Raw genomic sequence first — 21,885 nt, 5'->3', positions numbered from 1 at the left:
AGGTGTGCCCACTCAACGTTCACTGTGGTTCGTGCAGCCCTTGGAAGAGCGTGGTCCTAGAGAAGCGCGTGACTTCAGAGCGTTCCTTAGATGTGAGCACTTTTTATAGCACATGTCAGCAGATGTTTAGTTACTAAATTTTTTTTCATTACACTGATAGAGAAAGACTGACTGATTGATTTACTACCATAACTGCCATCTGGGGGGAAATTTCTGGGAAAAATTTAAAGATCTATTTCATTCACTTGGCCTAGAGGACAAATGTTCTACTAACTTACTAGCTAAAGCAGCTGGAGGTTGGAGAGTCAAATATATGAATTTTTTTGGCATGTGATTTTTGGGGACCAAATTGAAGCAAAGGACTGAGTAGGATGTACCTTCAATCTTCTGAAATTATGTGGGTAGAACTGCATGTTTTTCCTTTTAATAAGGGTGAAAAACGTTTATAAATATATCTACCTATCTCTGATACAAGTCTGGACTGGATACTAGGGCAATATATGACGAGAACAACTCATTCACTGAAACTTTTATTTGCTCTGGCAAACGAAATGTGTGACTGTCTATATTTTATGTTTGTCAGCCTTCTTTTACACTTTGGTTAGCCTAATCGCTGTGATTCCTTTTCAACATTTAACTGATAATACTTCGGGCTCGGGGGAACATGTTTCATTTTAATTTCCCTATAAAAAACTGATCAAGATTTCTAGTTAAGGATGTCAGGTTGACCATACCACATAGAGGATATGGATTTCCAAACTGAAAGGGATCTCTGAAAGCCCAGCTCAACAGAAGCAAACAGATCTACACAGCAAGACTCAGCATCATGGAACTTCAGAAACTTGGGGCTAACAAGAGACCTTAAAGCATCCAGAGATCAGAGACAAGCTTCACACGAGAAATCAAGAATCAGGCTTTTTCAAAAGCAACACTGGAAAAGAAAAGGCTTCAGAAAAATGCCTCCAAATTGTGAGAGAAAATGATTTCCAACTTAGAATTCTATACCCAGTAACATTACTAACTGAGCTTAAGCTTAAAGAATAGACCAAGGATAAACTAAAGTCATTTCATATATACAAGATTTAAAAATATTTACCACCTATGTATTCTTTTTGTGGGAAATTACAAAAGATATACTCTAAAAAGTAAAGGAGTAAACAGAAAAAAAGAAGAAATGGGATTTGCTGGGATCCCAACGGAGGGAGGGCTGAGAGCTGTGCCGTAGACCTAAGGGAGGGAGCCCCCCACATGGGTGAGTCAGAGCTCTGGAGATGAGGCTAACAGAACACCCAGTTCTGTGGCTGCACTGAGTCACAGCGTGGGGGTGAGTAACACACAGAAAACTAACAGGAGCAAAGAGCAAGGCAGCTACTAACTCTACAGGAAACAAAATATTGCGTGGAAGAGGAAAAGTAATTATAGGAAACTACATGACTTGGTTATGAATCGCATTTACAAAACTGTAATTCCGTAAGCACTGGATACTGAGTTAAATCAAGCACAGAAAACAACACTGGGAAGATGGGATAAGAAGCATAAGATCCTGGAGCGGGATGGTGGGGGAGGGGAAGAAGAGAAGGAAGAGGCCTGGAACACAAGCAAGCTGGTGCAGGGGGTGAATACCAGGGCTCTAAATCCCGGCCCTCCCCAGCAGGAAGTCAGTAACAGCCTACATTAGCAATCACAGGGAAACAATCTTGCCATGTCACTTAGAGACCCGAGGATAAACACATATGCACAAAGAAATTCTGTGAGACGAGTTAAAGCCATGACGGTAAATACCAGAAGATTCAGTTCAAAGGGCTCAAAGACAGCAGGAAAGCGGGCTGGAGTCCAGTGAGGGTAAAGGGTTGGGTACCATCGTTTTTCATAATAAGTCCCATAGAATCGTTCTGTTTCTTAAATAGAACGTATGTGTAAACATGATGAACATGTTTTGAAAGTTTTAAATTGAAAGTTTGGTCTAGTTCTGTCATCACAAGGGATAATAAATAGAAGAAAATCATGGGAAAAAAGCTTAGGTAGCTCTTCACTTTACACTACGAATTGTCCTTTCAAAACTCCTTCTGTGTTTTGAAAACTATAAATCATACTCTTGAGCACCATCCCCCCCAGATCTGCCCTCTCCTTTTAGTAGGGAAACACCTCTGGGGAAACTGTATGGGTAGGAGAAGAGGGAGGGATTATGAGGTAAACATGGCACTGAGGAAAAACAGCCAAAAATTAATCCTCCATTTCTTACAAGTGCCCTTAATACATCTATGCTTTCTTTTGAAAATATCGTTCCATGACTGTCAAACCTCTGCAAGAGGAAAGGCTCTGTAAGCCCAGTGGGGAACAGGAAAAGAAGATGGATGGTTACAGCTACATAAAAATGTTTAATTATGCTTTAAAAAAGCAAACTGTAAGACATATTATAAAACAATTGGAGCAGAAACAAGTTAACATCTTTATCATGTACACAGTACATATAAGTCAAGTAAATAAGACCATTTAGGAAACAAAATTTATCAAAGGACAAAGGATGTAACCAGCTGGAGGCACTGACCCTGTCAAATACATAGAAATAAAAATTAACATTAACAGGATATCATTCTTTCCCATACCAAATTAGCAAAGCTAAAAAAAGACAGCCAGTGGTGGGGCAAGGACAATAACACTGACCTCCTTAAACAGGCCCCTTTAAGAGGTGGGAACCCCGGGAATGCAGCAGCCAGCAGTGCAGGAAGGAAGAGGCCCTGGCCTCTGGAGCAGACCAGCTGGGCTAAAACCATGGCTCTTCTACCAATCAGCTGTGCGACCCTGGGCAGCTGAACCACTCTAAGCCTCAATCTCCTCATCACCAACTTGGGGATAATATATGTATTACCACTGGCGGAAACCTCTGCAAAATTAATCATCAATATTGGCCAGCAATCCAAATAGCCATGACCTGTGTGTGACTCAGGGCTTAATTGCTTCTAGGCATCTACCTCCAAGAAATGATCCGGAATATAAAGAAAACCTTTATGCACAATATTATTTATAAAAGTAATAAACTGGAAACAACCTAAATAGGAACTGTTAAATTACTGCTCCCCTGCTATTCAGAACCTGGGCCAGGGGAGTACTGGCAACACCAGGAGTTGGCTGTGATTACAGGCAGACCTCGGAGATATTTCAGGTTTGGTTCCAGACCACCACAATGAAGTGAATATTCCAATTAAGCGAGTTTCATGAATTTTTTGGTTTCCCAGTGCACCTAAACGTTATGTTACACTATACTATAGCCTATTGAGTGTACAATAGCATTATGTCTAAATAACCAATGTACATGCCTTAATTAAAAAATACTTTATTGCTAAAAATGCTATCATCTGAGCCTTCAGCAAATGGTACCAGTAACATCAAAGATCACTGGTCACAGATCACATAACAAACATAAAAAGTTTGAAAAATTGAGACCAAAATGTGACACAGACATGAAGTGAGCAAATAATGTTGAAAAAATGGTGGTGATAGACTTGTTCAACCCAGAACTGCCTCAAAGTTTCAGTTTCTAAAAACTGCGATATCTGCAAAGTGCGCTAAAGCAAAATTCAATACAATGAGGTGTGCCGGTATCCTCTCAGGACCTACTGAGCTAGAATCTAAGGTGACTCCAATGCACACTATAGTGATTCAAATGCACTGAACGAGGCTGTACTTGTTTAATAAATTATTTAAAAATAAGCATACAATGACTGTGTAGTAAGTTATATCATAAATATTTTCTTCTAAGGAAAAAACAAAACAAAATGTATAATTATAACTGTTTAAAAAAACATGCACTGAAAAAGTCTAGGGTGTACACACTACGTGTTAGCATGGTTTGCATGGAAATTGGTAGGAGCTCACCTAGTCTCTGTCCCAAGGGGACTTCCATTCCCGCTTGTTGGGCTAGAAAGGGAGGGGTTCCCTTGGAGTTCTGCAGTTCTGAGATTTAGGTTACCTTTGAGTACAGGCAGGAGATATGGGAAGAAAACGGAAGAAGAGGAAGAGGAGGAGGAGAGATGAGGAGGAGGAGGATGGAAGAGGGAAGGAGAAAGGGGAGGAGGGAAAAGGAGAAAGAGGGAGGGGGGATCGGGGGAGGAGGAAGGAGGAGGAGGAGGAAAGAGGAAGAGGAAGAAGTAGAAGCAGAAGCAGAAAAAAACAGAAAACTCCCAGCTTTTTACTTCTCACTTCTCATTTTAGTTTCCTTCTCCACTCTGCCTGCTACCATTCTCCAGAGTCCTCAAAGAGATGCTCCAGATATTGTGGCCTGTGTTTTGGGCCACATTCAGTGAGGATGAAGTGTGCTCACGCCACTGTACCTGGAGCTGCAACCTCCCCATCAGTAGGCTTCTGAGTGTTCATTTTTGAAAGCAGAGATACTTGGGGGACACTCACACAAACACTGTCTCTGTGGGCACTACAAAGCTGTGACAGGGTCTTGTATCTACATCATTATGTGAATTATGGTCTCCTAGGGTCAGAGAAAAATCACTTTTCAGTAAAAACAAAGCAATTTTCTTCGATTTCTAATGAATGGCCAAGAAATTAAGTAAACTGGCCAAATCAGTTAAGCAATACAAGACATAGAAAGAAACTGAGAGCAGAAGGCAGAAGGAGAGAGAGGCTTCTGAATGAGACAGACCACTCTGGAAGGGTTCAAACCAGTGAGCCTTTGGTTACTAAAAAAACAGGTTCCCCCAGCATGTTTTCAATGCTGAATACACAACGCTCTGATGATAGGCTGTTCACCACCATTCAGTTTGCAGATGGCCTCTTGTACTTGTCTTTTCTCTTAACTGTATCTGAAATGTGGGGACATTCACTGTGTTTCACCCTCTACTGGCAGGAGAGGGAGAGCCTGGAACCCAAACTCATCAAATAATGCTGCATGAATCAATGGCTTTGGTGTTAACTTGGAGGAAGAGCAGAAAGTGAGTGGTGAAGAGCAGAAAGGCTATATAATATAATCCCTGCCTCTTACCAATGCTTCATCTTACAGCAGCCCTGAAAAATCAGTGAGGCAGGTTTTACTCTGTCCTGGGTCCCCTGGCTGTTCAGTTTTGGAGCTAGAAAGGGACTCAAGTCCTCTGACTCCACGTATGTATTTTCTGCAAAAGTGCACGCTACCTGTACACTGCCAGCGTCTCCACAATGCTGCATAAACCAGGAACCAGATACGTATGAAACAGCCTTTCCCTGAGCAGCCTGGGTTCCTTACAAAGGTAATGTCATGCTATCATGCCCCATTCCAACCACCATGAGCAGTCAGGTGTCTTTCCAAGTCCTCATTCATTCATCCAATGAATCTACCTAGTACCACTAGGGCAAATAATTTCTTGTCTTGTTCCAGAAGAATAATCTTCCTCCAAAACAGAAAATTCACTATCATCCATGACATGTAAAGAAAGCTGCTCTTCGATGCCCAGATCACAGGTGAGACCCGCTGGGGAATCCAGCATCAGGGAGCAGGAGGATCAGTGGGATCCCCATCAATCCATGTCCTGAGCAGGCAGTGACTGGGAAGCACACGCTACGCACTGCAGTCCCCCAACTTCAACTCCCAAGCAAAAGCTTCCTGAATTTCAACACGCATGTGGCCCTCCTAACCAATGATGGACACTTACGAGGTAATATGAGCTATGAAATGTCCTTGAAAGTGACTTTGATGAATGCTTTAGATTTCACAGCAGCAGTGAGAGCTTCAAAACTGCCCCTTACATTTCTTATACCTTCTTACCGTCGCTTGATTGAGGAGGAGGGAAAAAAAAAAAAGGAATGGTAGGGTGGTTTTTACATTATAAAACATTACATTTTGTCTGTACAGAGATTCCAACTTTTTAACAGAGTTTTCCTATCAGTTATCTCATTGTAGCCTCACAAGCCTGTCAGGCGGTTAGTGCATATGTTATTATGTCCATTTTAAAGATGAGCAAATAAAGACGCTATTTTTCTATTTCACAGTGATTCAGTTGGGATCAGATCCAAATGTTTTACCTCTCACTAACGATCTTGCCTTTGGGTGCCTGGAAAGAGCCTGCTACTGGTGCAAACATTTCCACAAATGACAAAGGTTAGACAATGTCTCCAGGTTCATTTTTTGTTGTTGTTGTCATGCTAATGAAATTTAATCCATTTTACATACATCATTCAAATATAGTTGAAAATAGTTTAAAAATTGTAATTCATCATTCACTAAAGATCTACTTTTCATAAGTTTTTTCCACGTAAACTTCCCCCTCTTTAAAAAAGTTATTTTCATGGGACTCTTTCACAAACTGCACATTTTCTGCCTTCTTAAACAAGGTGTTTTGCATTTGATTTTAACTTTCCTTGCTTTACGTTGTGCTGTGTTGGAGGGATGCTCCAAAGATCTCTAAGTTTACTTTCATAAGAACAACAATGAGCTAAGTCCAGCTTTGGGTTAACCACCCAGGTGGCTCTGGACAAACCATTCTACCCATTCTCACTTCAGTTCTCTCATCTGTAAAATGGGCAGGAACAACACATCCTGCCAAAGGGTGGTAACGTTTGTAGAAGTGATTGCTTAAAAATTATAAAGTGCTATTATACAAATATCAGACAGCATTACAATGGCCAAGTTAGGTCCATCTTTTGGGTGAGGGGTTCCTTAAGTGAGAACTCAATGCCTAGCAGCCAGAAAGTGAAATTCGGATGGTTTTCCTTAAATACACAGCCTTCACGGATGTTCCTCTGTGATCACTTTTATGAATTCTTCCTCAGATGGTAATCATTTGAACTTCTGGACTTAGTTTCATATGCAAATATTATATCCGTCTCAAATGATCTGAAGTAGGGAGATTTCCCTATGTAGATCCTCTTACAACTCAGACATACAACTTTAAAAACACTTTTCCCTCCACTAAGCTCAAAGGAATTTGGTTCTCCATACTGCTCCATTATCGCACAAATCCATCAGTTCCTATACCAAGCAGGCTTTTCTTTGGGGGGGGGGGAGGGGGGAGGGTCTCTACATAATTATCAGCAATAAAACACTAATCCCCAACCAGCTTCCCTTTTCCCCAGTAAAAATGTAAACATTTTTTCATGGCCTTTACTAAGGAGACTTATCAAAGGCATCATAAAATCTTAAATAAAGGTCAGCTCTGGATTTCCATTTACCCAGATACTTATTTGTCATGTTAAAGAAATCCAGTATTTCAGACAAGATTTTCCTTTAACAAAAATTATACTTGAGAGATCCTTTGGCCTACCGGGTCATGAAGTGAAAACTGAAAAAAAATTCCCTCAGATTTTTGCTTTGAAAATGTGTAAACCTAAAGAAGAGAATAATGACCATCCTTAGACTCCTCACTTAGACGTATCAATTATCACTATTTTGCCACGCTTGCCTCTCCTTTCTCTCCCACTATTTTTTTCTGGGCCATTTGAGAATTAAGTTGAATACCTTATGACACTTGACTCTTAAATATACAAACAAGGACATTTTCTTCTGTAATCACACTCACGGAATTTAACAATATCATGGTTAACAGACGTCCTTATTCATATTCCTCCGTAGTCTCAACCACGTCCTGTATAGCTTTCCCCCCCAAATCTAGGATTCAATCAGAGGAGACATATTGAGTGTATCTGTCACACTCTTAATTTTTATTAGTCTACTACAGTCTCTCAGTCTTTTTTTTTTTTTCCCATGACACTGACATTTTTAAAGAGTCCAATCTAGTTTCTTTATATCGATAGCACGTTCCTCCATTTGGTTTTATCTGATTGTTTCCTTATGTTTAAACTCAGGGTGAATGTTATTGGCAGGAATATACAGAAATGATGTGTCCTACCCAGTGCATCAGATCAAAAAGCATCCGATATCATCTGTCCTGCTGCTGGTTTGATCACTTGGCTGCCAGAGTGTCTCCCAGATTTCACCACCGAATATACACCTTTGCCCCTTTATTATTAACAAGCAGTTTGTGTCTTTCTGAAACTATATAAATATTACGGTGCCCCGCCTCCCACCCAATGGCTTTAGCATCTATTGATGATTCTTGTTTGAATGATTACTACGGTGATTACAAAATGGTGATTTCCTATTTCTAATGTTTCTTTTTTATCTGGTAGTTCATTTTTTCTTCTCCAACACTAATTTTTAAAATGTTGTTTATTAATGTGTTATAATTACTGTCACAATTTCATGGTGACGTGCTCAGACTGTCTCACCTATGGCCAGCAGGAGCCTCTCAAGCAGGACAGTACGGCTTCTGAATGCAACCCACTGGCCTGCAGGGTCTGGGAAGCTCCGGAACCTTCCTCAGGACAGAAGTCCCGCTGTCCATCTGCCTGTACTCTGACCTAGCAGATCATGCTTTGTGTGGAGTCATACCGCGTCACCTCCGAGGCTGTTTGGGTTTCCTCAGTGAACACTCTCTGACTCTGGTGACCTCTCCACGCTAGATGGCCGCTGCTATGCAGGAAACCTTTGTCACCTTCCCTAGTCTAGGCCCTCCTCATCTCTAAATTCAGAAAAACCACACAAAAGCAGCCTCATCTGTCTCCCTCGTGTGACGTGCCAAGAACAGAGATGTGGCCAAATGTCTCGCCTCTGCCACTTAGTACCTGCAAGACAACAGGCAAGTCAAGCGCCTCTGGACCAGCCGCAACTTCCTCCCACTCACGATTGTGAGGATTCAATGAAAAAACATTTAGAATCATACTTGGCATGAAACAGGTACACATAATTTGGCACCACTCGAAGTCTAGAGCCTCCCCTCCCTCCCAAACAGCATACCGTCTGTATCACTGGAGAGATGGCTTTCTAAGACACAGATGTGATCACATCCTATTCCCTGCTTCAACCTTTCCTGGCTTCCTGTGGCCAAACTCCTTAGAAGGGTGACCAGACCCTTTAAAATCTGCCCACAACCTGCCTCTCTGGCTTTCTCTCTGGCCACTTGGCCCACAGGATCACATGCCCGAGTGTGTCTAATGTCACCTGCACCCTCAGACTCCCTTTCACACCCTTTCTGCTTTCTCCACCTGGCAAACTCTTCCTCTCTTCAACTCTACTTGGCAAACTCCTACTCATCCTTTTCAGACTTGGCTCGGATGGCGCCTCCTCAGTGCAGCCAACACTCCCAGCAGAGTTTGCCACCTTCTTCCCTGCTTCCATGGCAACTGAGCACCACACACCTATTACAGCAGACTGTAGTCAGAGAGTAATCGTATATGTTACATGTCTGTCGCGGCTTCTGGATGCCCTTTTGTCTTATACATTTGTGTATCCTCAAAATTTACCCCACACAGGACAGGTCCTCTAGAAATGCTTGTTCAGAAGTCAGCAATCTGCTTGTTTACAAAAAGAAGTCTCATCTATAATCTCCCTGCCTCACAATCCCTGTCTCCCTGGCAACTTCCCATAAATAAGAAAACCATTTATATTATAAAGTTTACAAAATCATGCAAAAATGCACCTAACAAACGTTAACTATAAAGACACAGGAATAACTGCACAGAAAGCATGATCAGAACTATGTAAGAAAAATACACATAAAGAAGTAATAAAAATATTGAAACATTAACAGTAGATAGGGCCATGAGTGTAAACATTTTCCTTTTTTTTATATTTTTACAATGTATCTATAATGAATGTAGAGTTTCTTTAAAATGGAGAAAAAAATAGTCTTTTTTTAAAGAAAGAAGTGACTTAGTACATTTCCTTTTTCTTTTTTTTTATTCAGTGGAGAGAGAAAAGGGAAGGTGAAGAAGAGACTTGGGATGGGGAAGGTTACTGGAAATTATAAGCAAGAAATTTTTTTAAAAATGAGAATGAACAAAATGGAAAATTATACTGATGATAAGAAACTGAGAGGCAAGCAGAAAATTAGGTAAAAATCAAGCATTGACAATTTAAATTCCACACAATTCAACAGGATGACACAAAGCTATTTTGGTAACAGAACACAAGGCATATTATAAAATGCTGATAAGGTTAGCAGGAGCTAATCAGAATATCAAAATTCATCAGCAAGGAGGGCAGCTTTTGAACACTCAAGCTGTTACCTAAGAAAGTAGGAAAGAACTTAAAAAGGTTATAAAATCCTAAAAAGCAGTGAGTCTTGTGTCTTGTAAGACTGAACACGTGCCAGTAAAGAGACCCCTGAGGCTGAGGATTACTACATCACCGCTTAGCAGCGAACTGAAGGAGGTGGTTTGATCTTTCTAATTTGTGCCATGCAAAAAGCTGACAGTGTCAGGAAAGAATACGAAGGTCTTTCTGCCATTATATTTGTATTTTATTGTTCCACTGAACAATTCATCTCAGATGTCCAATTAATCTCAGCCTTGCCCAACAATGGGCTATGTTCAAGCATGCTGGATGGAAAAATAAAAAGACATGTCTTTGCAGTTCAAGAGAATCATCCCACTGAAAACACCATGTCAGATTAATGCATTAGGCACCTAAGGACCCAGGCTGTAACGTAACTCTCTCGTTTTGAAGGTTTTCAACTCTAAGGTCACCATGGAGACCAAAAAATAGAGCCAACGTGAATCTCACTTTAATGCTTAGCCACTAGATTAACTCATGTGATTATTAATGTGAGAGGTGAAAACAGCGTAAGTTATCCCTTCTCTTCCAATAACATTAGTGCATCTGTGTATCTGGAGCCTGGGGTAGGTTTGTTTGCTTGTGGAGTTTGCTAAAACAACAACAAAAATTTCTTACATAAAGCTTATAACAGAAGAATTCTCAAATGTTTCTTTTTTATTTTTAAAAACTGAATCCTAAAAAGTTGGAACAAGATGACAAGAGGGTGTTTTCTGGTTGGGATATATACTCCTTGGAGAAAAGCTGTGTTGAGATTAACAAACGGTAATCAAGATCACACCAGCTTGGCAGCCTTGTAAGCCAGGCACGCACACACTCGGAAACAGGACGAGCACTTCCCCCAAGCTCCTGACCCAGGAACGGAATGCCTCCTTTTCCTTCCCACGGCCCAGGGGTCACCTCTGCTGCAGGAGCATCTGATGACAGGCCCCCTTCTCTTCTCACCTCATCATTTCACATGACGATTACTTTTCCCAGCCATTTTGTGAAGTAAAGAGCACACTGCCATCAAATGAATGAACACTCAGAAAAATTTTCATAATTACTACTGCCTATCTGTTGGAACATTTTTCTTAGAAGCCATGCATTTTTTTTTTAATATATCTTTATTGGAGTATAAATGCTTTACAATGTTGTGTTAGTTTCTGTTGTACAACATAGTGGATCAGCTATATTTATACATATATCCCCACATCCCCTCCCTCTTGAGCCTCCCTCCCACCCTCCCCATCTCACCCGTCTAGTTCATCATAAAGCACCAAGTTGATCTCTCCTTGCTATGCAGCAGCTTCCCATTAGCTATTTCACATTTGGCAGCGTATATATGTCAATGCTACTCCTTACTATGTCCCATCCTCCCCTTCCCCTCCTGTGTCCTCAAGTCTGTTCTCTACGTCTGCATCTTTATTCCTGCCCAGTCACTGGGTTCATCAGTACCGTTTTTCTAGATTCCATATATATGCGTTAGCATATGTTATTTGTTTTTCTCTTTCTGGCTCACTTCGCTCTGTATGACAGACTCTGGGTCCATCCACCTCACTACAAATAACTCAATTTTGTTCCTTTTTAAAGCCATGCATTTTGAGTACTGGTATTAAGGGAAGAATTAAGTATACTAATTATGGGGCTTTGTATGATGCCAGAACCAAGTTTAAGCCTATGTTAAAGTAGTACTCTAGAGCTCAACTCTCTTCCCTTGGAGGGTTTTTTTTTTTGCTTACTTTTGCTCAACATTTTTTTTTAAGAACTTTTATTGAGATACAGTTAAGATACAATAAACTGCATATATTTAGAGTGTATAATTTGGTATTTTTTTTCTTATCGGTAATGTATATATGGCAATCCCAATTTCCCAACTCATTCCCCACCTTGGAGTTTAATGATGATTGATAACCATAAAAGTATCCACCAACCAACAGACCTCAGATGGTGTTTCAAGTCAAGGGATACCCAATTCTGGAAGCATCGTACTTTAATGTCCTGTCTCTGGTCTTTTCATCCATACCCACAGCTTTAACACCATCCAGAATATGATGAATCACAAATATTTAATTTCTAGCACTGATTTTCCCCTGAACTTCAGGCGTAGACTGCTAGCTGGCCTAGACGCCACCACTTAGATATCTCACAAGTACCTCAAAGTCTATTTGTTTAATCTTAGTCATTAACTCCATTTTCCTCCTTACCTTTTAATTATCCCAGTGGTAAAACCCAGTCACCTTGGAAATCCTTCCTTTCTCTCCTCATTCCCTACATCAAATGTATTGCTAAGCTGTACTGATTCAGCCACTTAAATATCGCTCAAGTCTGTCTCCTCTTCTCTATCCCTAGGGCCAGTGGCTTAGCTGAAGGCCCTCATATCACAGCATTTTCCACATTATATAAGATGCAAGTTTGGATGAGGTGGTCTTAAGGCGCTTTCCACAAAGGCAGGGACGTCCATCTCCTTTGCTGCCTCCTTGCACTCCAGTACCTCAGACAGAGCAGGTGCTTAATGCATGTGAAATACATTTTCACTGGATGAATAAGAGTCTAGGGATTAAAAGCATGACAGCCACACCAAGCTTTCTTATTTCTGTACTGCATTTTACATCGACAGAGCCCCTTCTTTCACTCTTACAACATCTTAAGACGATATAAAAAGCACCATAAGCCCTGTCTTGCCAACAAAGGGACTGAGGCTCTAAGTTAAACACAACTGTTGCACAGCTAGCAAGTGCTGGGCAACAGTATCCTCACGCCGACTGCAGCGCTCTACTACTGCGTAGGTTTGTATTTTTACTGGGTTTGTATTTTTAAGTCCCCTCTCTGTGCAACGGTTCAGAGAGAGTTTGATCAAGATTTGGTGGTGAGGATATTGAGACACTGGACTGGGGATGACCCTCAGTAAGGTTCCATTCCATCCTGACTAGCCAAGCCCCAGGGAGGCAAGACTGCTGATGGAGATGAGAGAAACCTTGGGATCATTCATTCTTTATGATGGCTTCTCCAGTTACAGAAATAGACTGCAGCAGAAACAGAAAGAAGGAAGTAAGAAACTAGCTACCTCTCTTGAGCACACATGAAAGTCTAGGAAGGAAGGGGACCAAAGTAAGCAAGCAACTTCAAGAGATGCAGAATTTCAAATGATAAAGACACCACTTTCAACAGCCCCCTTCCACGGGATTGGATTCTGTAGCCCTCTTCCAAGGTTTTATCAGAAAGCACCTCTCTTCTGGAAGTAACAAAAGTTACAAATGGATGAAAGTGAAAGGATGTTTCACTAGCACAAGCCCCATGCAAAGAAATGATTCCAAACACATCCCAGCATTCCATATTTTCTTCCGCCCAAATTGAGGAAATGAGCTTCTTCTACTTCTTACTGCATTAAAGAGCTTTAATGTAGCTAAAGATTTTTAAAACTAAATCTCCTGCTAATTATTTCATAAAGTTCCGATGATCTCCCCAGTTGAAATTATTCCAAGGCATAGGTTGGGGTAAGGAGTGTAATGTGAATCTGATGGAAAGATAGAGACAATAAGAGAGGAATAAGGTTTATTTTAAAGAAAAGCTTCTATGCTACTAGAGAAGATCAATACAGTGAAATGTCCCGCCAGGTAGGAGAGATCTTGTTTGCGTGGGTGGAGAGTGCAAGGAAACAGGAAGAGTCTCTCTAGCTCTACTGTTATGGATTCCTGCTGTAGGGATTGATAGAAAGAAGGAAAAAATATCATTTGAAACCGAACATTCCATCTAAGAGAGGGAAAAAAGCACACAAAAGCTTCTGGGTCTATATTAAGGGAGCGAATGATATTTTAAAAGTATGGCAGGAGACCAAAGAGCTATGCCCACACACAAAGCTTAGCTGCTTCCATCACACTAACTAGACCACATATTTCCCCATCTGGGAAGTGCTGGCAGGGTTTGGGAATTTTCAGAAGGGTGGGGCCACCTAGCTATAGTGCTTAATAATGTTCCCAGATGAAGGCAATTCTATTGATTGATTCTATTCTAAAGAAATTTTCACCTTTGGCCTAGGTCAAAGGACCCCTGGGCAAGATGAGAAACAAACAAAAAGGGAAATGACAGTGAGGAATGGTTTACCTTCGGAGAGCAGTTGAAATGCATACCGGGTACTGGGAGTGTAGTTACATACATTGTAATACACCGATACAGGTACAGCGTGCCAACTATGCAGAAAAATCTTCTGCTAATAATAGACCTAGAAAAAGGGAAAAACAGGGCAGACACTCAGTCATGAAATTCCGCAGGTTCATTTACTTTAAGTTTTCAATGACCCAACAATACAAACAAACCCCAAAACTACTTGAGAGATTGAAATCAGAATGTTACAACTATAGCTAAGAGCAGGTTAAGGTGAGGATTTTGAGAATGATATTGATGTGTGGGTTTTTTTTTTTTTTAATATTAGCTTTAAGGCCAAAGGAGTTTAAAACACTCTATTGCTATTAATTGGGTTTCCTGAGGCCTTAAACATGAGTTGACATTCAACTGATGTACAAGCAGGGCCTATTCTGATGGGTCAGAGCTGACCCAGTACCTGTGGTTAAACACTTAGAGAGTGTTTTTTTTTGTCATAAAAAAGAGGATGTTCAGAACATTATAATGACATTAAAATGAGAACTCAAAACTTCACTGACATTTAATGAGTCAAAATTAAACCACTGTACTTGTGTATCCCAGAAACTGATTATCTTAGCTATCTCCAAGGAAGCATGATGCCAAGAAAAGAGCCTGTCTGAACGCCAGCATCTTCCTAACTATGTGGCCTTGAGATAGGCTATGGACATCTCTGAGTCTCAGTTTCCCAATCTGTAAACCAGGGACAAGAACATTAGAAATAATGTATGGAAAATCCCTGCCATTCACGTACAATGGTAGTCAACAAACGCATAGAATGTGGATGAATAACAAAATAAGCAAGAATTAGAAACAGACATCTTTTCCATTTCAACTTTATTGGTGGTTCTAATGAAAGGATTTGATAAGTACATATGAGCATGTATACTGAGTCTGATAACATCTCCTAATAGCAAGTTCCACGTAGGTTCAGCTTTAACTAGATTAAAGTTGTACAAACTTAAGCGTATCCTTGGACAAGAATGTTCGTTCCATCTCTACTTCTTACCTGTTCTACCACAGGTCAGAATCACAGTCCTGTGGGTCTCCTCCTTCCCAACCTTGAGGAGTTCAAGTTTTCCCTTGGCCCAGACAACCTTACTTAAATAAACACAAATTTCTTTAGAAACAATGAACAGGCTTTCCTCTGAGGATACTGAACATTCAGTCACTCTGTAATTATATAATGTCGCTCTGTTTTCATGCAGGATGGACATTCCTGCTGGAGTGTGATAGCTGGAGGAGAATTTGTATCATTTGTATTTTTTAACAAGAGGAATGAAGTGATGTCAGTTGGTTGATTAGAAATTAATTTAAAAACAACCCATGCAACTATATTAGTATTTCATTCATAACTACACAGTTCACGTAAGGTCCTTAGGTTGTAAGGGTAGAGTCTGGGTGTTCTGCCTCTTTACCCAGATTTTAGAAACTGGGTCAAAACTGCTTCACACAGAGAATGTCTCATTTTCTCTTACTGAAGCTGTGCTTGCCACCTCCAAGGGCAAGGATTTACTCAGCATGCAGCTGTCTTTTATAAAGGTACGTGTCTCATTTCAAGTATGATGAAAAGCACGGTATAATTAAACACTATGAAGAGGGACAATACTAGAGAATATTACTAGACTACAAACGTCTTACCAAAATACCTGAAATACCCAAGTGAATTTTACATTGTAAGACACAATGATCATTTTTCTCAAGAAGAAAATGCCCTTTCCATCCTGTTCAAACAAATTACTTGCAATTTTACTTGAACTATACGAGAAACATCTGACAGAGAACTGTTAAGTCTATTTAGATATGCTAATCTCTTTAGCTGAAGAGAAACAAATAAAATGACTGTTGTCACTCCATTTTGGTAAAGATTACTATCTTAAAATCACTGTGCCTGATGGTTGCATGGTGCACATAAGATATACATGTGCACACACAAACACCAATAACTATTTCTATATCTTAAACTTGAGTCACATCTGAGTAGCCATGAAAAGACTTAGGATTACCTGAGAATGTGGTATATGAAAAAATGACAAAAGATGAGAAAAGACAAATTCTTTTACAAAAAATACTTAAAGAGTAACAAACACTAAAGATTCAGTCACATTTACTCTTTGACTTGAAAAAGTCAAATGATTTTATCCATGTGACTTCAATATTAACATGGTGACAAGTTGGAAGTGGCTGTTAATAAGAATCTTCTGATCTTTGGTATTTACTTAATCTTTCTGAAATTAAGCTTAGAATATCTTCAATGTGTAATTTTAAAACAAGAATCTCCTACCATAAACAGTAAAAAGCAGGATATAAAAGTGTTTCAAAAACTTGTATCCTGTTAAGGTATTATTTCCTTATCAATCAATTTCACACATTAGAATTCTTTCTTACTTAAAAGTTCAAGATGTGCTTTAAAAAAAAGGTTTAAAGTAGCTAAAAATGTAACAAGACAAAAAGAAAGCCAAAGAGGAAACATTAATGAGATATTTCTAGAGATTAAGCAAATGCCAAGGACAAGATGCACATTATAATTCTTAAACATAATGCTGTTCTTCTCACATAGGATACACCTCTCCTTTCATGTTGGAAAGAAGACCATCTCCTATCTGCTCACACCCTGCAATGACTGTCACATCACAGACACTAGTACTTGGTCACGATAACCTACGCTTCTCTCAAGTATCTGAGTAACAGGCTCATTACTACTTTCTCTGACAGAAAGGAAAAACATACTTGTTAAATTCGATGATGGGGAAATACGAATAAAAGTGTTCATATTTTATAGATAATCATTAAGACTTGCTAGAATAGTCTGCTATGTCCACAATAACTTTATCAAACTTGTTACTACCCCTACTTAAAGAGGAAAAAAGTACTCGGAACCTGATTACTACCAAATACAGGCTTAAAACAGCAGTACTACATTGTTTTTGGCATCTGATACAACGGTCTACAATTCCAAAGGAAAAATGATGAAAGAACTGAATATCCTGGAAAGTAAAATGAAAATACTAGAAAGTTCTTTTGTTTTCCAAATGTTGTCTCTGTCAGAGGAGCCACAGCCAGAAGACACACAATTCTTTCAGTGCTCAGACTTGCTCTGCCAGCTCCTGAGGGAAATTATTGGCTTTCAGAAACAAATAGGTCCTGAGACATAGCAGTGGAACTAAGCCACAATCCTGAAGCCGGAGGCGATAAACAAGGGGGAGAGCACGCCTATCTGCACCAGGATCTGGGAGGCCCGCGTCTCTGGAGCAACCACAGAGGCCAGTGCAGGGCTCAGGTCCCTCCAGCACCTGCCACAGGGACAAGGCGTCTTCAGGTTCCTTCACACAGATGCTGGCTCTACCGTTAACAAAGACTCGCTTCATGATCTGGATCATCTCAATTGACTTCCTTGGAAACTGGCTTCCTTACCAGCAAAAGGATCCCTTTCTTATGATTCAGAGAAACGCTACTGAGGAATTTTCCCAGACTGTTATTAAGAGTAACTAGGGTTTTGCCAAATTTCTCCTCTACGCCAAGCTCTGTGTCATTTAGCTCTTAAAACAACCTAAGAGGCAAGGCTGTGATCCTTATTTTACAGATGGGGAAACTGTGCTTCAGAGAGTTTAAGTTGAAATATAAATATATTACACAAGACAAAAAGATTCAGGAAATGGCTTCAAATTGTGTAAGAAATCCCAATTTTATTTTGAGACTATACTTCTGTGTACCAATAGATGAGCAGACATCCGATCACATTTAAGTCACATTTCAAAATCTACTCGACTCAAATTTTTCACTTAGTGTTTTATGTCATATTTCATATTGATTCAGACCTCTACAAAAGCAGCATTTTTGATAGTTATTTAATGATAACCGTGTTAGTTATTAACACTGGAAAAGCCTTCTGGGGATCCAACAGGAAACTGTCCATATTCATTATGGTTTGCACAGTCTGCACCCAGTTAGATTCGCTTACACACCCCAAGTGTTTGGTCAGTTGTTCTGAAATTCTCAACATTCTATCTCATCTGAGCTTCCACTATGACCTTTGACCTATTGTCCCTAATTCCATTTCTGCCTCTGCAAAATTCTTTCTACAAAGAGCAGCCAGGATCATCTTTTTGGAAACAGTTAAACACAGTATTTCCTTTAAAACCCTCTAATAGTTGCCAAATATATTTTGGATAAAATCCAAACCCTTTATCAAGCCCCTCAGGCCTGCGCCTCTCCAAGCTCACCTCCCACTGCTCTCCCCGTCATTCCTAAGCTCCAGTCCGATGCCCTTGGTGTAGCTGAGCACATCACGCCAAGTCCCTCCCACCTTAGGCAGGACCTCCGTGCCAGCTACTGCCTCTGCCTGGACTCCTGGAACACTGCCCGCCACTCAGCTCTCTGACAGACCACCTACTCTAAAGAAGGTGCCGGGTGCTCTCTTCTCCTATTTTACTTCTTCATAGCCTCCCACTCCCATTCCCACGTTCTGCTGAAGCTAACTCCAAAGAGCTTCTTAAGTCTGTTCGCCTCCCTTTGATTCCTCGCTACCAGCCCAGGGGTCCCCTGGCTTATGCGCCTGCTCATCACTACCTACTGAAGCTCCGACTTCCCCTTATGGGCTCCCCTCAACATGACCCCACGCTACCTTATCCGGTTTAGCTTGCAGACACGAATTCCACTGCCCTGGGCAAAAGGAACCCCACTCGTTCTTTAAAACCCTAATTTCTTGCTTTTGCGCAAGTCTCCCTGGCCTCTCCTGTTATCCTGTCTGCTATAATCCTATCCAGACACCTCAAATACCATCTCCGAATGAAGCCTCCCACACGTTCCCAACTGGACAGAGCCACTTCATCCTCCAAATCACTTCAGAACTTGGTTTCTGTCTTATGGCATTTTTAATAGTGAGATTGGCATCCCCATTACCAAGAGAAAAGCTGTCATTCCTTCTATTAGAAGAAGCTCTTAAACAAAGCTGCATCTTACTTACCTTTTAGTCCCAGTGAGACTTATGATGGTACCTGTAATATAGGCAATACCATGCGGTTCTGTGCTTTACAGCCTCACTTCTTACTCCCTCTGACAGTCCTTTTCTGCTTCTTTCCATTAACGTTTGTCCTTTAAACTTTCACTTATCTGCCAGAATTAACCTCCCCTGATGCTCACCCACCCTTCACTCTGCATCCTTCCTACACGTATGTTTTAATTGATGCCACCTGCTAAGATGGCTGCATTCATCCAAGTAGGACTGAGTCCTGCTGTCTTTCTCCCTCACCTCCCCTGTCTCCTCATTGCCCTGTCTGGGCTTTCTACCCCTCACAGGGGTCTCAACTGCTCCAGATGGTAGATCATGAAAGCCCAGGGCTTAATTCAGTACTTTAAGAAGGAAAATCCCAAGGAAAGGGTTGTAAAACAAAAAGAAAGAATAAATGCTGCAGAATAAACAGAAAAGTAAAAGCATACGCTCTCCTGGGAGATCTAGAGCTTGCGTGATGCTTCCTGGGTATGCACACACGAGGATGGCAGTTTGTGAATCAGGAGAACGAGACGGACCTGTGCACCCAGCCCGGAGATGTGCCTGCACAGTGCCTCTCTGCCGAAGAAAACCCAACTCCGAGAGATTTTGGCCTCAGTCCTGTTTAGCATATACTATTATCCCACTTCACAGAAGGAAAAATTAAGATGTAAAGAGTTTAAGTACTAGCCTGGGGCCAGAGAGTCAGTCAACGAGACAGTCACAACAGAACCCAGGTCTCCAGACTTTCAACCAGCTGCTCTTTCCACTAATGAAACAGTCAGCTTAAAAGGGGGGAAAAAAAAGGTAGTGGCGTATATTTTTTCGAAGCCTCACGTAAAAGGTCTTCAATATAATGCAACAGTGCATTAAGTTCAGAAAATGATCCATACTAGTTTAGGGAATTTGCAAAGAACAGATCATATTATAAAACTTTCCCCACTTAAGCTACCTTTAAAAAAATATATTATTAAGGCATCTTCCATCCTCGAGTTGGACTCCCTTTGTTATACAACAACTAAACTTCTAGCAGAGGATGGTTTAGTTGTTGTATAACAAAGGGAGTCCAACTCGAGGATGGAAGATGCCTTAGAGGACTGGGGTGGGGAGGGTGGGGGGGACTCGAGGGGGGGGGCGTCAAGGAAGGGAGGGAATATGGGATATGTGTATAAAAACAGTTGATTGAACCTGGTGTACCCCCCCCAAAAAAAATATATATTATTTCCTGAGTTAAATATAGATTATTACATAAGGTAAGGAAAAAAATGTTACGCTATAAGATATGAAAGACAACATCAGTATGATCTACTTGAGTTATGAAGAATTAAAATCAAGTATCCTCCAGAAACTGCTGCATACATAAGTACCAAACAAAAGAAGTTCCATTTCTTGACAGTATTTTAGGCTATTAACAAAAATAGTGCATGCATGTATAGTGCATCTATACATACGTATACATAACGCAAACATGTACATGTATACGCAGATCTTTCTTCATTCCTTCACTTCATCAGAACTTACCCACCTTGAATCACGTTCTTAAAGCCTGCCCAGTCACAGTGGGCAGAACAAGCTAATGGATCACCCTTAAAAGTAACATTTTCTTTTTAATGGGATTGGTTTCTAAAAACATAATAAGCACATACATCACTAGCAGTGCCTAACATTTATTGAATTCTAGGCACAATAATCAGCATAGTGCAATACTCAATAAATGTTCGCTGCTGCTATTATTTATTCTCCCAAGAAATATGTACATGCACTAGGCATTATTCTGGGCACTGGGAATACAGCAGTGAACAGAATGGACAAAAAGCCTGCCTTGTGGTACTTATATTCTAGGGGAGGAGGCAGACAATAAACAAGATAAATAAGTAAAATATAGAGCATGTTAGGTAAGTGCTAAAGGGTAAAATCAAGCGAGAGTGTCACTGGGGGATGGGAGGTTACAATTTGGGGCTAAGTTGATCAGGGAAGGTGTCCCTGTGTGTGAGGGGGTTAACCATGAGGCCATCTGGGGGAGAAGATTCCAACAGATGCTAGTATGTGTGGGTGTTGGCTGACCAGCAGAGGGGTCAGGGAGCAGAGTGCCTGAGAACAGGAGGTCTGGGGGGACGTCTGACCTAAAAGCTGTATGAGGTGGGAGAAGAGTGACATACACCAGCTTACTCGTACAGTGACACATTCTGTCTGCTGAGTTGACAAGTGACTCAAGGGAAGCAAGAATGGAAACAGAGAGACTGGTAGGAAGCTCCCGCAACAACCCAGGGCAGAGATAATGCTGGTTAGACCCAGGGCAGCAACAGAGGTGGCGAGAAGTGCTGTGATTCACAGACCAGATGTGGAGCAAATACCAACAACAAAACCGAGACGTTTGGCCTGAGAATGGGGAAGGACAGAGACACCACTTACTAAGATGGGGATGGGGCGGGGCAGGCTTGGGAACCAGGAGGATGCCAAGGACTCAGTTAAGTGCTTTATACATATTATCTCAGTCCATCCACACAACAGCGTTGAGATAAGACACTATTTTATCATCCCCATTTTGTAGTGAGGAAACAATGCTGCTACAAGTAGTTAAGTAATTTGACCAAATTCACCTCAGTTAGTAGGTGGCTGTAGGGATAAGATGATCTCAAACTAGTAAGATTTACAGTATAACTGAATGCTTAACTACCATTGC

The 21,885-nt window shown here is 40.8% G+C and overlaps 1 protein-coding gene across 8 annotated transcripts in view; it reads right to left on the bottom strand.

Moving 5' to 3' along the window:
* SGMS1 (sphingomyelin synthase 1) overlaps positions 1-21,885 on the bottom strand; it is a 276,032-nt gene that overhangs the window by 5,245 nt on the left and 248,902 nt on the right. For all 8 annotated transcript variants that reach the window (XM_057734308.1, XM_057734304.1, XM_057734309.1 and 5 more), the window contains one exon: positions 14,177-14,294. In XM_057734308.1, coding sequence (XP_057590291.1) covers positions 14,177-14,294 — 118 coding nt within the window. The remainder of the gene's footprint in view (positions 1-14,176; positions 14,295-21,885) is intronic.

This window comes from Hippopotamus amphibius, chromosome 5 (genome assembly GCF_030028045.1).
Source record: "Hippopotamus amphibius kiboko isolate mHipAmp2 chromosome 5, mHipAmp2.hap2, whole genome shotgun sequence".
NCBI lineage: Eukaryota > Metazoa > Chordata > Mammalia > Artiodactyla > Hippopotamidae > Hippopotamus > Hippopotamus amphibius.
Note: the sequence above shows the minus strand (reverse complement) of the source record. Positions and strands in the feature narration are given on the sequence as shown.